The sequence below is a fragment of the Pelobates fuscus genome, chromosome 3 (genome assembly GCF_036172605.1).
Source record: "Pelobates fuscus isolate aPelFus1 chromosome 3, aPelFus1.pri, whole genome shotgun sequence".
NCBI classification, from domain to species: Eukaryota; Metazoa; Chordata; class Amphibia; order Anura; family Pelobatidae; genus Pelobates; species Pelobates fuscus.
Window position 1 is genome coordinate 236,042,830 of NC_086319.1, and position 17,651 is coordinate 236,060,480.

The 17,651-nt window shown below is 36.5% G+C and overlaps 1 protein-coding gene across 1 annotated transcript in view; it reads right to left on the reverse strand.

Annotated features, from left to right (window-relative positions):
• Positions 1–7,008: 7,008 nt before the first annotated feature.
• Positions 7,009–17,651, reverse strand: part of CDC123 (cell division cycle 123) — a 66,294-nt gene continuing 55,651 nt past the window's right edge. The window contains exons 9-13 of the mRNA XM_063445455.1: positions 16,859–16,981; positions 15,501–15,529; positions 10,746–10,874; positions 9,637–9,774; positions 7,009–7,749 (exon numbers count right to left, since the gene is read on the reverse strand). Of these exons, the coding sequence (XP_063301525.1) occupies positions 7,714–7,749; positions 9,637–9,774; positions 10,746–10,874; positions 15,501–15,529; positions 16,859–16,981 (455 nt within the window). The 3' untranslated portion in view covers positions 7,009–7,713. The remainder of the gene's footprint in view (positions 7,750–9,636; positions 9,775–10,745; positions 10,875–15,500; positions 15,530–16,858; positions 16,982–17,651) is intronic.

The window sequence follows — 17,651 nt, forward strand, 5'->3', positions numbered from 1 at the left end:
CCTTAGACACAGTCGGTTAATCCCTAAATCCTGCACTGTTAGGTGTGGTTCGAGGAGAGGGTTGAGGAGCACAGCACTAATCTATCTTCATCCCACTCTGGCTCACACTGTATTACCCTTCCTCTTTTGTATCTGCAAACAATCACACGTGACTTCCAAAGCCTATTTCATGAAAGAGGTAAGTGGGAAATATTAAAAGATACATTTTATTTACAACTTATTAGAATAAAACATATTTGTACATATATCTTTAAAAAACACCGTAATAAGAATATTTTAAAAAGTTACGCTATGCTAGGTTTTTTTCTAAACCCCTACGTGCAATAGTGTTTTTTTTGTAACATATGATATATTATATATATAATTATTATATATGATAAAAGCACAATTAGAGGTTATTTTAAATTGTAAATAAAATGTATATTGTAATATTTCCCACTTACCTCTACAATTACACCATCCATTGAACTTTTATCAAAATGTCTGTTTAACCCCAAGCGATCTCTTTTCTATATTGTGTGTTTGTTACACACACACACACAAAATGGAGCTAGTGTTATATTATTATTTTTAGTAGATGCACAAATATGTTTTCTTTATTTGATTGGTTCACTTGTAAAAAAAAGGTTATAGTAATGACAGCAAACGTTTATGCTACCATAACTGTGGTTTTGTATTCCAGACCTGGGTGTTATCAACCACCCACATTCTACACTCAAATTATTTTAAATGAATCACTTTACTGTATAGAGTGTGTTTATTTAGCCCTTGCACTATACCTATGACTAAGCACAAGTAACCAGTTACATTAGCCTTCCCTCTTTCTGGAGTGTGCATGTAAATATAGTGCCTGCTAAAGGACTACCTATCTGGAAAAGATAAGTTATGATTTTAAGGACAGCTTAAAGGTAAACTATATGTAAAAAAAATGTGTATTTATTTTAAGGAATCTAATAAATCGTTGTATTTTCAAACATTTGCACAAATATTTCCGAAGCCCACCCTAAAAGCATTCCTTTCATTAATTGCAGAACTGGCCTCTGCGGCTAATGAGGATCCACCTACCTCTGCCTTGTTAATTTTGAGCATTGTCCAATAAAATGCTTCTTATAGAGAGGTACAGAGGACAAATCTCTAGTCCAAAACTTCTCATAGATTTAAGTGGTTTGTAACATTTATATGTAAACAAAATAATAGTTAAGGGTTGTATTAGTTCAAGGGCTGTTTTCAAAAATTATTTTGTGCAAATTAAAATGGTGACTCCCTGTATATAGTTCTTGTAGACCAGAATTCTTATCACGTTCAGCCAACTACTGGACCAGAATCTCACTGAGCATGACAGGAGTTGCAGGGCCATACGAATTCTTGCATTTAATTTGATAAGACAAACATTCCCAACAGAGCGGCTTGTGATGTTTTTTTATTTTTTTCTGACCACTGCATCTAGGAAAAACCAAATCCAATTTATGGGATGATTAAATTGGCAGGCAGCAGAAGATTTGACAAAGTGTGTATAACTCACCCAGACATGGGCTATCTGCCCAAGGTGTCTGGGGTTAGCATGCTGTGTGTGATGATACCAGATGGAAAAGTTGTACAAAATTGATATTGCTAGCCCGGAAGAAAGTATTCCAGCTGGTTGATTAACAGCTCAGGGAGATGGGTCTACACAAACACACACACACACACACACACAAAGGTCCTTGCACCATATCTACTTCAGTAAGATGAAGTGATTATGCTGCCTAAAGTCGATTTTAACCACCATTAGAAACCATCAACCTCAACGAATCTATTCTAGCTGTAGCATTAATATGATCAGCATTTCAGTGCTAACTGTAAACACTTTCATTAGATCTGCGTCCTTGTTTTGCTCAGTAGTCTTGAGTGCAATTAACAATATACGAGAAAAAGAAAATATTGGATGATGGAAGGAATATCCCTGCCAACTAAATGCATTCAAAATGCGCTCCATTCTCTTTCTAGTGTAATATTCTCAAATGAGAAGAAATAATTTTGTAAACATTAACAGAATAGCAAGACACGTTTGTCAAATGTTGTTATAGCACATGCACTTTGACTTACTTGATTGGAAACAGTCCAAACTATATGCCAAAAATAAAGCACACCTATAGAGATACAAAACCAGTTTGACAATTCTTGTAGTTTTAGTGACTTGCTAATAATTCTACTTGATATCCTGTACTAACACCTCACTGGCTTATCGTGAGTTATTTTAAGGGACTATGATTCATATAGAACTGTCAGCCTAAACACAAATTGCTATTCAACTGGATACCAGCCATTACATTATTAGGCATGAGCCAAAGGCACACTGATCAGGCTGTAAATCTAGTTAGCAGCTTTCATTATAATTGTTTTGGAAGCATTTAGGCTTGTTGACTCTTGTTTCCTCAAGTTAAACGCAAGCTTATTTTATTTTGTGTCACTGACTGCCAAGTATATAGAAACAATATTAAGAAACTATTACATACATTTAAAATGATCACCGATTTTAGCTAGATTGTACTTCAAAAGGAAATATACAGTACGTTAAAGAAACACTATAATCGTTAACTACAGCTTAATGTAGTGGTTCTTGTGCCTATATTATGTCTCTGCAGGCTCAGCAATATAAATGCTGTCTTTTTCAGAAAAAAAGGCAGTGTTTACATTATTGCCTATTAATACCTCTTGTGGTAGTAACTCAGAAGGCCACAACAGGTGCTTCCTATTTGAGCCCTGCATTGTGTGCAGCACCGAGACGCTGAACGCTCCCTATAGAGATACACTGATTCAATGGATCTGTTTGAGGATCTGTTTGGTGCAGTGTGGAATTTTGACCCGCATGGGCACTAGCCCCCCATTGTTTTCTAATGGAAAAGCATTGGATTGGCTTAGTTAGATGATCTCAGCCAGCTGCAGCAAGATCAGCATGGCAATGGAGAAAAGGTAGGTAAAACACCATTTTACTCCATTCTTAGGGTGGCTGGGGACATAAAGAGAAAGAGGTCAAAAGCAAGTCGCAAGAGAGTACTACGAACAGACAACAGCTCAATTAGCCTGCCCTTCGATGGGTCCCCGCTCAGTTCTCAAGCTGGGCAGATTTGTTAATTTACAGGATTGGGAATACAGATTGTTTTGTTGCTGAAGTATAGTTTATGTCATGTACTTCATCAGATTAAAACACAGATAACTGGCCCCCTAGTGGACAATGCTATTTTAGCACAATTCTATTTGTGCTTTATACTTGTGTCGCTCCTTATTGTTTTTGTATTTTTTAATATTATATTAAATATCACTATAAGTTTCTCTCTTTGGTTTTTCCTGTTCTACATTTTGTATTTTTCTTTATGCATACACCATCCAAGAGTGCTATACTTCAACAAAACAATCTGTATTCCCATTTCTGTAAGGTAACAAATCTGTGCACATTTGCATTTTATTGTGTGTACACATTTTGTACTTATTTACCTGTGCCAAAGATATATCTTTTTTTGCATTCCCACATAATCAAGAAAGGATAAAGACACAGTAAAGCCCTCTTGTACAGGTCTCAAGTTGACAAAACTTAATAAAACATGGACCACATTTTGTTATCAAGTTTTGTCAATTCCCAAAGCTAACCCTAGAAATGTCTGTGGGAAAGAGACAAGATCTGCTCTATGGAGTATCCAGCCGGGTCTTCCATACCGTACACTTGCTGATGCATGAGGTTACAGCAGTGACACAGGTTTTTGGCAGCAAAAGTGCCAGGAGATGAAACATTCACAACAAAAAGCTTTGAACAATTATAACCAGATTTACCCGTGGGCAGCCACACACCACCCTAGGACATCACCTTTGTTGGTCTTTGTAAAATAAACAGAGACCCCCAGAGCTGCTTTACATTATGGTTAAAGTATCACTATAGTGTTACTATATCACTATACCAATGTATTTTCCTAACACTATAGTTCCCTGGTGGTTAGTTAGGTGACCAGCCCCTATCTACAAAAAAAAAAAGTTGCTTTGCTAACCTTTCCTCCCTTGCAGCTGGCCTTTTCACTGACTGAGATCATCAATGATTTCAGCCAATCCAATGCTTTCCCATTGGAAAGAATTGGGAGACTATAGTGCATTCGTGGCAAAACACTGTACTGCACCAGATGGTTTCTCTGAGAGCATCTGATACAAATTTAGTTTAACTCTGCTTTTTCCTTGTAAGCAACTCTAATGGCTGTCTGTGTGCAGGCCACTAGATGCATTAAAACCTGAATTGAGAGGAAGTGTTCTGGGAGCCTATAGTGTCCCTTTAAAAATAATTTTCAGCAACCTGTTGATTACCTTTCTGAACCATTATGGATATTTTACGGCCATAACTAACTTTTCGGGATATTATTTGCTAGGTTTGTTCTTAACCCCTTTAATACCCAATTAGAGTTTAAAAATGTTTTGCAGTATAAACGCTAGCCCATAAAGCCTCACTCACCCTCATGTATACTCGAGTTGTTTACCAGTCTGTGGAGGAATGCCTTTATCTGCCAGTAACAACTAGTCACTAATATAATGAATGAAAATCTGCCAACCACGTAAGCTCACTCCCTGCTTTTAAACAGTACAGGAAGTTTCAAAGGATCTTACAGTCAGGAAGGGGTGAATCGATTCTACATTTCACTATCAGCATTACATTAGCAGTATAGAGATTGATACGGATTGCTATAGCAGCTTTATGTACCTATATATTTTGAAATATATGATTTAACTATATTTACTACGAGAGGGCATTGGGCTCAAATGCAGACATTCTTTTGAGCATTTTTTTTGCCATTTTAACCCCTTAAGGACACATGGCATGTGTGACATGTCATGATTCCCTTTTATTCCAGAAGTTTGGTCCTTAAGGGGTTAAGTAAGCTGTACTGCTAAAGTATTAGTTTAATAACTGTTTTTGTTACATTTACTGTATGTGATAAAAATATATATTTTCGTTTTTATAGTAACATTTCAGACTCTGTGCCAAATATTTCAAGCTTAGTACACTGCATACAGTCTAAAGATTTTAATTTCCCAAATAGTTATATATATGTATATATATGTAAGGCCTTGGCCTGTAGTTGTGGGAGGGGCTTGAATTCCCTTTAAAAGGGCGGCCAATCCTCTCCCACCTTGCCGTGGACAGTCTGGCCAATCACCCCTCCCACCGCTCCCTCTATTCATATCACCCTCTAAGGTGGGCCCACTTTTATTACAGGCCTACTGCACTGTCGGTTCCGGCACACCACAACCGACTGGTGTCATTTGAATATGTCTTTTAGTTATAATATGCTATGTTACACTATTATCACGGCAAGTGCCCCGACTACAAATATATATACATACACCGTATATACTCGAGTATAAGCCGAGTTTTTCAGCACATTTTTTGTGCTAAAAAAACCCAACTTGGCTTATACTCGAGTCAATTGTCTGTATTATGGCAATGTAGACTGGCAATGTAGACTGGGGGCTGACAGCGAGCGCTTACCTCTCTTGCAGCTCCTGTCAGCTCCCTTCTCCTCCGCGCCGGTCCAGTCAGCACCCAGTGTAAGTCTCGCGAGAGCCGCGGGGTCATAGTGCGGCTCTCGCGAGACTTACAGTGTAAGCTGACAGAGGAGCTGACCGGACCGGAGGAGAAGGGAGCTGACAGGAGCTGCAGGAGAGGTAAGCGCTCGCTGCCAGCCCCCCCCCCCCCCCCCCCACTGAACTGCCAATGCCACTGGACCACCAGGGAGTGAGAGTCCCCCTCCCTGCCATGTATCAAGCAGGGAGGGGGGATGGAAAAATAAATAATAATAAAATAAAATATAAAAAACAATAATTAAATTATAATATAAAAAAAAATAAAAAATTATAATATAACAAAACAAATATTACAATTATAATAATTAAAAAAATAATAATAAAAATGCCCACCCCCCACCAAGGCTCTGCATCTCACACACACACACACACACAGCACTCATACTTACACTGCACTCATTATATACACACACTGTAAATAAATATTCAATTAATATAATTTTTTTAGGATCGAATTTTATTTAGAAATTTACCAGTAGCTGCTGCATTTCCCACCCAAGTCTTATACTCGAGTCAATAAGTTTTCCCAGTTTTTGGGGTAAAATAAGGGGCCTCGGCTTATATTCGAGTATATACGGTATATATATATAAAATTGCTGTTCTATATCTTTAATATGCTAGCTACGCATCCTTTGCATCAAACAAATCTTAAGCTAATATTTTTTTCCCAATTAATAAGTGATTGGTAGTGAAGGGGTTAAATTCAGTTTTCTAAAGATATAATAAATGTTAAAATAGTTGTCATACAGTACCACATTGTTGTTTTTCTTATGTTTGAATACAAAATGATGTAAAGTGATATGGACAGACTTATAGTCTGTCAAAAGAAAGCTTCCTTTTTTCTGAGAAGTGTATAGTATGTGTATACCCTCCATTTATTTACAAGATCAACTATTCTGACACATGAATAAAATGAGATTACTGACTGCTGTGAGAGATCGTCTGGCTTGTCTAGTAGTAGTTTCTTGTGCATTTCGTTCCCTGATTACGTTTTGCTCTTCTTTTCTTAGTCTGATCTCCTCCTTTACATCAGCTCAGCCATTTACATCTTGACTTTTATCAAACTCACGTTAACTCACTTATTCACAAATTCATCCCTGTGCCTTCAATTGTTCATTCCCACTGCTGATCCAAAGAAGTAATAGAAACATAGAATGTGACGGCAGATAAGAACCATTCCGCCCATCTAGTCTGCCCAATTCAAAGTCCCTCTAACCCCCAAAGATCTAATCTGCTTATATTATTCTCACCTCCATTCCAGTGCACCCAATCAAGCAGACCACTGACTGTCATGTCTCCTAGTCAGCTGATTTTAATGAGCTTCCAATATACAAATGATAATTCTTACACTTACCAAATAAGAGTTCTATATAAGTAATGTAAATAATAAACAAACAAACAGCAGGATGTATTTAATGATATATTACTTTTAGAAATAGAATGGGAAAGAAAAAACAATCTACAGAATGGAATTGTAAGGTTTTACTTAGAACTCAATGTTTGAATAAAAACGTTAATATATATCAGTTTTTGATGACGTGATGTGGCATATCGAATTTTGCCAGGCTACATTATCTTTACTTGCCGCGGAAGTGGTATTTCACCAAAATGTAATATTAATTATGCATGGTTGGGAAGTGTTCCGCATTCTGAAACAAAATATTTATAACCTGACATTTTGAATTTATGTTTCTATGGACTGACAAATGTTAATCGGAGAGCAGTATATTTCAGAAATTGTGCGATGAATTTCAACAGCTATGTTTAGTTCATTCCTACTCACTTCAGCTGGATCGTAAACAAAAAGATGAAGTTACCAATGTCCATACTTTAGGTCCCATTTGCTTTAAATGTACAACAGTGAATAAAGAACTCATCAAATTTAAACATCAAATATTTTTTTCCTCTTGGTATTACAGTGATGTCCTCATTTCCTTGTGCCAAGGGATGCAGAGTTATGGATGTGTTTATTCCACTGCATTTAGTGATTTGTACCTCCCAACTGTGTTTTGGGCTGCGCCACAGGCACAGTTATATTCATGTGTCTTGGTTTCATGCAAGGAATAAGATGGAAGAAATGTCCGAGCAGCTGATCGAGAACACATTATCTTTTTAGTCATCCGAGTCATCTTCTTGTTGATTCCTTTTCTGTCACAGGGATTAAAAAAAAAAAAAAAACACACAGAAATTACTAATCTTGATTTTACAGCCATTGTGTATTCAAAGAGATTTATTTTTTCTCTCCAAATGTATTTGTGACTACTCATTTCCTGTATTTATTTTCTGAGAACACAGTTCTCATTTGCTATGTATTACAACCCGACAGAAGCAAATTAGAGAAAATTAGCGTGCGTACAGTGGGACCTCGGTTTACGAATTTAATGCGTTCTCCGGGATGTTTCGTATTGCGAAAAATTCGTAAACCGAAACACGGTTTCCCATAGGAATGCATTGAAAACCAATTAATTCGTTCCGGAGGTGAGAAAAAAGTCAAATAAAGTATTTTATCTGTTCAAAACTCTTTATAAAGTGCACTTTAAAGGCATAAATACTGTACAGGGACATGATTAATCAAGCAATAACATTTCAAACATCCAACTTTATGTTTTAAAACATCACACATCAACACACAGTAAAAGGCATGCAAACAACCAAGCTCAGCTCCCTACCTTTCCACTTCTTGAGATGCACCAAAAAGGCTCCAAAACCTGCTGCAAAAGGCTCCAAAACCTGCTGCAAATGGCTCCAAAAGGATCTAAAACCTGCTGCAAATGGCTCCAAAAGGATCTAAAACCTGCTGCAAATGGCTCCAAAAGGATCTAAAACCTGCTGCAAATGGCTCCAAAAGGATCTAAAACCTGCTGCAAATGGCTCCAAAAGGCTCCACAACTTGCTGCAAATGGCTCCAAAACCTCTCCAACACCTCCACACTACACACTCACGTGCTACCCACACTTCAGTATGCAGGGGGCGGAGCTATAAACTGGGACACTTGTTTCGTATTGTGAAAAAAATACGTAAACCGAGGCATTTTTTTAAATGAATTTTTATACGTAAACCGAATTTTTCGTTTACCGAGGCATTCGTTAACCGAGGTTCCACTGTATTGCCATCTACCTTAACGTCCAATGTCTTCTTGTGTTGCAATTACACTTTCTATTTAAAAATAGTTAAACTAATAAATTAGTCTTCAGTTTAATTGCAGTAGTTGTGAAGAAATTATGAGTAAAATTATGATAAAAAAAAAACTCTCAAAGTTATTAATAGCATGTTCAGACTTCTTGTTGTGTTATGTATACATATGTGATATTTGAAAAAGCCCTGTGTATGCTTTAAAACATACAGCATTTATACCTTTAAAGTGAAAGCAATCAATTCTTGTCTGTCGAACATTTAACAATAGGCTTTGGTCCCAATCACTGGAAATCTCAGAAAAGTCTAGGTCAACAAACGGAATAACTATGTTGATACCGAAAACATTTTAAATCATGTTTCCATGACTGGATCTCCCAGTTATCCACTACTGAACTTCAAAGATCAGTTTCATCAAACCTGTGCCAAAATGAAAATCTCCTCTGGGAAATGAAAGAATAAAGCAATATTATGATGTTCTGAAAAGATTATGTAACAGAGGTTTCCCTTAGTGAGAGAATATATGAATCTAATGTAACATAGCCCACGGTTACTTAGTATAGATGAGGACCATAAAGATCAGATTTGCAATGCTGATGTACTATATCATCCTACACAGAGATTGAATTAGAGCTGTCTGGAAACAAAGAAACAGTATTACTAAGGTTGACCTTCCCAAGGTTCTTGCCCCTCCTATCAATAAAATGCAGTAGTCATGGATTAAATTTTGGATGGAAATCCCATAGTGACAAACAGCACATTGTATTAGATCTATTACTTGCATATATTAAGCCGATAGTAAAATCAGAATTATCACCATCTTTATCATATTTCCTATATACAGAATTGTGTTTCAGGACAGACACTTAGCATTGCAAGTTTCACTAAAAGAAGATTACTAACCAGTTTAAGAAAGTCCAACAGTTTGTGTGCATCTTCACCTGTAGAGAGATCGACAAAATCCTTTGGCAATCTATAACTCAAGTATGGACTGGGCTGGACAGTAGCTTCACTGCTTGTATATCGAAATGTAGGACAATCCTGTAAGAAGAATAGTATTGTTTACATTTAAAATAACATGCATGATGTGGATATAGACATGGCTAGATACATTACCTACTTTTATTGCTAGTCTGCAATATTACAAAGTCAAACTGAAATATACGGTAACTATATAAATAGCAATTGTAATCTATACATTAAAACTGGGTTTCCATACAATCGACAGTATCCACAGTACATTTTACAGTGCTGAGGAAATCAATTATAACAGGCTTCCCCAAACTCCGGCCCTGCAGATATTGCTAAACTACAATTCCCACGATCCTATGAATGAAATAGATAGAGGCTGAGAATCATGGGAGCTGTAGTTCAGCAACATCTGGAGGGCCGGAGTTTGGGGAAGCCTGAATTATACCATCTATCACTTTGAAACAGAATGCTTGCCAATTTGCTAGGGCATTGTTTAAATGGCAACTTTATGCACCATAACCATTACAGGTCATTGCCGTGTTTCTTGTGCCATGGCAGGACATCCCTCTAGTTGTGCAGAGCCTTTTATTAGTGCTCAGAGTTGGAAGTAGAAGACTGGGCTGTGGGTGCCTGCATGGTTAAGGACTTTATGAAACCACTCCAAAATAGTTTCACACAAGCTGGGGGAATGTAAGCCACAGACTCTTTCTACCATAACAACTACAATGAATTGTAGTGGTTTTGGTGCTTAGAGTGCACTTTTAAATAGTCATCCTGAAAGTAAAATATTTTGAGTAGACATTACGTTAGGACTAATTGTCAAAGTTGTGCTCGGTTCTCCAATTTTCAAAATGGGGAGTGTATTCTAACAACCATACATAATATACACACCCCCTGAGATATATATATATAAATATGGCCATCTGAGAAATTAATGTAAACAGCCCCCATCGTTACAATAAACATTTTAAAATATATACAAGGCCAAAAAATAATAGTTTAAATATGACTGGCAGATCAGGTTCTAGTTATACACTTACCTGCTCCACAGCTTCACCATCTCCATGGGCTGCAAGGAGGGTCCGACCGCTCATTAACTCTTCCCAAGTAAAAAGCAATGAGTCAGTAACCTCACCAAATGGATTAAAATCAATTAGCCATATCTTACCCTGCAAAGTAATGGAAATATTAACACAGTTACACACCAACTCTGATTGAAAAAAAGACTCCTATTAATGAAGTTCAACCTTTAAAAACACATGCTTTTATTTATTTTTAACAGTGCAAATACAGTTAATTACAAGTAATGACACATACAGCTCAGCTTGCCTTGGTATCAATCCCCTGAAATACATGTGATCTAGCACAGACATAAATACAAAAATGATTCTAGATTCTATATCACTCAGTGGCTCATAATGCACACATGCCCACATATTAAAAGGACCCTGGATTATATAACAAATAAGCCTATTTGATTTATTGTGCCTTAAAAACAAGACTTGGCTGCAAACACAAGCCTTTTTGTATCTATCCATAGAGTTTACATGTTTCCGCTTATATTTTTGCATTGTTATTACTTTCTTATGAAATGGTTAGTCTAATTTCCATGGCAAACAAAACAAGACTTGGCACATTTCACATGATAGTGTAAGGAAACGACATCTCAAAGTAGTCATTAATGTGTTTGTCAATAGCCTTTATAATAGGAGTAAAGTTATGCGTTTGGGAATGAAATGCAAGAATACTAATTAGCAGAATGTACGACTGGTGAATCCTCTATAGAGACTAGTCTGGAAGAGGTTGTTGACAATTGACTTTCTTAGCTGTGCACTCAGGCTACTGTGTCAAACGCAAGGGATTTGTTATTATGCATGAAAAGACTGTAATAACTGCATAGGATCAGAAAAGAAAAAAAAAGTACTACGCATATAATGAGCCTTTTCCAAAGTGAGAAAGCACCTTTAAACTATTATTTCTACATTTGCAATTGACTGTAGCCAGACAGACACAGGGACATGCATCTGTAGAGCAGAGGTGAACATTTTAAAAAAAGAACATTGAGCTTGTTATATCGCAGATTTACAATTTGTAAATGGATAGCGATTTTAATGTGTGCAAGGGAAATTTCCTAGACGTAGCCCTCAAAGCCTGCTCTGTTTGCTTCTGTCAGTTGAGCTTTGTAATCACTCCCAAGTATGATTGTAAGATTGAGTACCAAAGGATTTGTTGGCACTATACAAATCAATGATATAATAGATTAAATTAATGCAGTACAAAAAGGATACAGAATGCAGACATTGGATTTTGAACATACAACAGATGGAATAGGTGTTACCATCTGGATGTATTTAAACTAGGAGGAGGGGAGGGGAGGCAAAAGGGTAATAAAACATCAATCCAATTGCCCCCCAAAACAAGGACAGAAGGTGTGTTAAAAAATGATAAGCTTAGAGTCATGTTTACAAATGCTCGCAGTTTAGGGAATAAGATCCATGAACTTGTGGCAATAATGGCAACTGATAATGTAGATTTAGTCGCTGTTACTGAGACATGGTATAATGAGAAAAATGACTGGTACATAGCAATACCAGCTTTATATAGAAAAGACAGGGAAGGCAAGAAAGGGGGAGGGGTGGCCCTGTATGTGAAGGATAGCATAAAATCTAGCCTAATAAAAATTAGTGAGACAAACAGTCTGTTCGGGTTACGTTAGAATTTCGTAATCACACAGTAACTCGTGCAGGTGTGATTTATAGGCCCCCAGGACAAATAGAAGAGTTAGATAATCTACTAGTTGAGGAAATAGCTAAAATGACAATAAAGGGGGAAGTTATCACCATGGGTGACTTTAATCTTCCTGATGTGAATTGGAAAACAAAAATAGCTGCTTGTGCCAGGAGAACACATATTCTAAACACCCTACTGGGATTGTCTCTAAAACAAGTCATTGAGGAGCCAACTCATAAGGAGGCCATACTAGATTTAGTGTTAACAAATGGAGATTTGGTATCAGATATTACTGTAGGTGAAAGTTTAGGATCCAGTGATCATCAGTCAGTGTGGTTTAATTTAAGAACAGTGACTGAGTCACACCACACAAAAACAAAAAAGTTTTAGACTTTAGAAAAACTGATTTTTCTAAAATTAGAATATGCGTACAGGAGTCATTATCAGACTGGAGCAATTTAAATGGAGTCCAAGAGAAATTGGATTATTTAAAAGTTGCACGGCTGAAGGCAACAGAAAATTGCATTAGGCTGGTCAGTAAAAGCAAAAAATTCAAGAAACCACTGTGGTACTCCGCAGATGTGGCCAAAATACTAAAAAACGGTTAGCATTTAGTAATTGTAAAAAAAAAAAAAATACAGAGTGAGGAAGACAGAATGGTCTATAAGATTAGGCAGAAAGAGGCTAAGCAAGTTATAAGAGCTTCCAAATCACACACAGAAGAGAAAATCGCACAGTCAGTATAAAAATTTATTTAGATACATAAATGAGAAAAGGAAAGTAAAACAAGGATTAGTTAGATTAAAAACAAAAGAAGGAAGGTATGTAGAAGAGGATAAAGGTCTAGCTGACTGCCTCAATTAATATTTGTGTTCATTATTTACAGATGAAAATGAAGGAAAGGGGCCTTAGTTAGGAAAAAGGACAAATTAGTAATTTGTTACATGTGAGTTTACAGAGGAAGAAGTTCTATTTCAACTGTCAAAAGTAAAGACAAATAAGTCAATGGGACCTGATGGAATACACCCAAAGCTATTAAAAGAGCTTAGTGGTGTACTAGCAAAACCATTAACAGATTTATTTAACCAATCATTGATAACAGGAGTAGTCCCAGAAGATTGGAAGTTGGCGAATGTTGTGCCCATTCACAAGAAAGGTAATAGGGAGGAGTCGGGCAACTATAGGCCAGTAAGCCTTACTTCAGTAGTGGGGAAAGTAATGGAAACCATGTTAAAGGATAGGATTGTTGAACATCTAAAATCACATGGATTTCAAGATCAGAGACAACATGGGTTTACTTCCGGGAGATCATGCAAAACTAATATTATTGATTTTTTTGATTGGGTAACTAAAATAATAGGTCAGGGTGGTGCAGTAGACATTGCTTACCTAGATTTCAGTAAGGCTTTTGACACAGTCGCACTGACAGGCAATAGAGAGTTATAGTCAATGCTGCATATTTTAAGCAAGGTCTTGTTACCAGTGGATCTGGGATCTGAGGGATCTGTACATGGACCCATTCACAGTAAAGGAGTTTAAGCATGCATGGGATATGCATAAGGCTATCCTAGCTATAAGATAAGGTCAGGGACTAATAAAAGTATTTAGAAAATTGGGCAGACTAGATGGGCCGAATGGTTCTTATTTGCAATCACATTCTATGCTTCTATTCTCTTTAATATTGTTTTAGTGATATTTCAGAAGATCTTTTTGCTGATGATACTAAGATATGTAACAGGATTGATGTTCCAGGAGGAATAAGCCAAATGACAAATGATTTAGATAAAGTAGAAAAATTGTCAGAGTTGTGGCAGCTGACATTTAATGTGGATAAGGGCAAGATAATGCATCTTGGATGTAAAAACCCAAGGGCAGAGTACAGAATCTTTGATAGAGTCCTAACCTCAACATCCGAGGAAAGGGATTTAGGGGTGATTATTTCAAATGGCTTAAAGGTAGGCAGCCAATGTAATATACAGTAGAGGAGCAGTAAATAATAGCAGAATGCTTGGTTGTAGAGGAATAAATATTAGCAGTAGAAAGAGGGAAATGCTCAAGCCATTGTACAGAGCACTGGTGAGATCTCACTTGAAGTACTGAATGCAGTTCTGGAGACTGTATCTCCAGAAGGATTTTGATACTTTGGAGAGAGTTCAGAGAAGAGCTACAAAACTAGTTAATGGATTGCAGGATAAAACTTACAAGGAAAGGTTAAAGGATCTTAACATGTATAGCTTAGAGGAAAGACAAGACAGGGGGGATATGATAGAAACATTTAAATACATAAAGGGAATCAACACAGTAAATGAGGAGACTATATTTAAAAGAAGAAACACTACCACAACAAGAGAACAGTCTTAAATTAGAGGGGCAACGGTTCAAAAATAATATATGGAAGTATTACTTTACTGAGAGGGTAGTGGATGCATGGAATAGCCTTCCAGCTAAAGTGGAAGAGGTTAACACAATGAGGACATTTAAGCATGCGTGGGATAGGCATAAGGCTATCCTAGACGTAAGATACAGCCAGAATATTTAGAAAATTGGGCAGACTAGACATGCCGAATGGTTCTCATCTGCAGTCACATTCTATGTTTCTATGTTTATTTGTATTTGCACAGAGTCTGCTTCAATAAAAGCAGCAGCATATTTAAGAAGAAGTATTGTAAGTGCACTCGTTTTTTTTGCATCTTCTGGCTGGAATTTAGCACCTAGACAAGGAATTGTATTGCAGAGACGTTAATGGCCTTGCTCATGTTTTGTGTTGTATATATATTTTGGCCCAAATAAAACCTGAATAACAAAATAGTACACCCGTGTGATCAATAAAGTAATATTCTCAGGAACTGTATGATGATTAAGTGAAAGAGTATGATACATTTTGTAGTAGAGGCATGTATTTTTATGAATATCGTACGATAAATTAGGCATGCTTGCTAGTGAATAATCATAACTTCAGCACCTACATTGTTTGTGTTGGAATATGTTAGTGATATTTACATGATTTAGTTTATTTCTATTACATTCTTCCCCCCCATTTATAAAAACTTGTGCACATTACTTACCTGGCTATCTTTGTATATGTCAAAAACAACTAGAAGAGAAAAGAAAAGAAGTCATTAAAATGTACCTGTACCTATGATATATTGTGCTAATCCCTGAAGGTAATTTTAGACTCAGTCTCTACTATTTATAGAATGATTACACCTTATTCCTAGCTCCACTTCCTTCAGAGCGGTTGTCATTTTAGATAAGATGGAATAAATCGGAAATTAATTGGATCCTCTCTTGTTTTTCTTTATTAAAAAAGTGAAAGTAAATACTATGATTTCATGATACTCAATGACTTCAAGTTTGGATCAGAAAGGTTCAATCTCCAACAATAAATGTGGCAACAATAAATGACTGCAAAGTTGGAATAGGCATCACATGTCTGTCACATACTGCCCCATATGGCATTTGTGCCACTGATAAGGAAGGCATCTAAAGATGACCTCTTGACTCTTTCACCCTGATATTCCTGCCAAGGATTATTAACCAGACCTCAACTGTCATGGAAACCACTCAAAAAGTAACAAGCTAAATGATCGTGCATATTGCAGCAGAACAGCAAATACATAATTAACTTTAAATAATCTTTTGTGATGTAAATGTATGTAAAAATTAGGTTTTTAATATATTTGAAACTAATAATCTAATGTCTCGGTTAAGAATTTACATAGAAACCCCCTCCCAAGAGCCCCAGTCCCTCTATGGCACCAAAGTCTCCTTTATCTTGTTCTTACCCTGGTGATCTCTTTGGTAGGGACTCAAAATGCTATGTAATAGGGATTCTCATCTGGAGCAAGACACTGGAGAAAAACTGAATGTGTTAAAGGGATTTGCTTTTGTTAATAGGAGACATGGTCCCTTTGCAGATAAGATACCCATGGTTAAATAAACACTCTAGCAATAAAAATAAAAATATGTATTTTTAACATTTGTGTTTAGATACTGGCCCCCTACATGTTTTATTTTTATTACACCAAATAAATAGCTAGACAATGTACGTGTAATCCAGTGCTGGATGAGTCACAAGCATTAAAAGCATTTGGCATTATCATGCTTGGCATGATAACGCTGGCTGTAAAGACCTTCAATTTTTAAAAGTCTCAACGAAGAAGCGCTTTTAGCGGCTGTCAGTATGATATGCACTGGAGAAGTGGTTTCTGACGAACGTAAGCAATGCCGTTTCTCAGAAATGTCAATTTTTTACACTGTCTGTAAAATGAGGGACATGTACTCTTTACCAAAACCAGTTCAATAAGATGAATTGGCATTGGTGTTTTGAGTGTCCCTTTAACATGAGGAAAGCAGAGCGTGTTCAATCCAACTTTACCACTGCAGTAAAAATTCCATCATTCATTTAAGATTATTTACTTACAGTCCTCATCCAGGAAATTGTACTGAATGTGACCCTGGAAGAAATGTTGTATTGATCTACGGATGTCTGTATCTTGTTTACAAATATGTTCGTAATACTGTGTGTAGTCTCTTTGGGATATACCTGAAATAGTAAGTAAAGGTTTAATAATGCATGACTATGCTTAAATTTAATGCATAATGTAATGAGTTCATTATATATAAATAAATATTAAACAGGAGACTGCCATGAATGAATGACGCATGCAGAGGTTTAGCAGTAAGTTCTAGATAGATAAAGGATAATTTGTTTCTAGTGTTAACGTTTGAAACAAAGGGGTGAGGTACAAAAACCAGTGTGTTTTAAGATGACAATACCAGGGAAATGTGGATTTGCTCTAAATGATGTGACTAGGTTTCCTGGTGATCATGAAATGGTGCTATTTACACCGGGGATCCCATCATCAGCAACCAAAATTAACAGGTCCAGATCAGGAGATAACTAACTCAAACATGGCCAGTGGAAAAAGGTCTATTAAAATGTGATTTGTACAAATAATAAAAAACAAGTATAGAAAGTTAAACAACATGCACACAATGGACTGAAAAATCTAATTATCCATATTACAAACTATATGTCACCAACAGAATGCCACATACAGGAGAGCTAAATACACTGGGTGCACATCTCATGTATTTCACATTCTATTATTTCTGAAAAATCATATACCGTAACTTGTTTTTTTTTTTTTTACATATGTTGTTTATAGTGCTATAGTGCTTAAGAAAGGTGCTTAACAAATTACATAACCTTG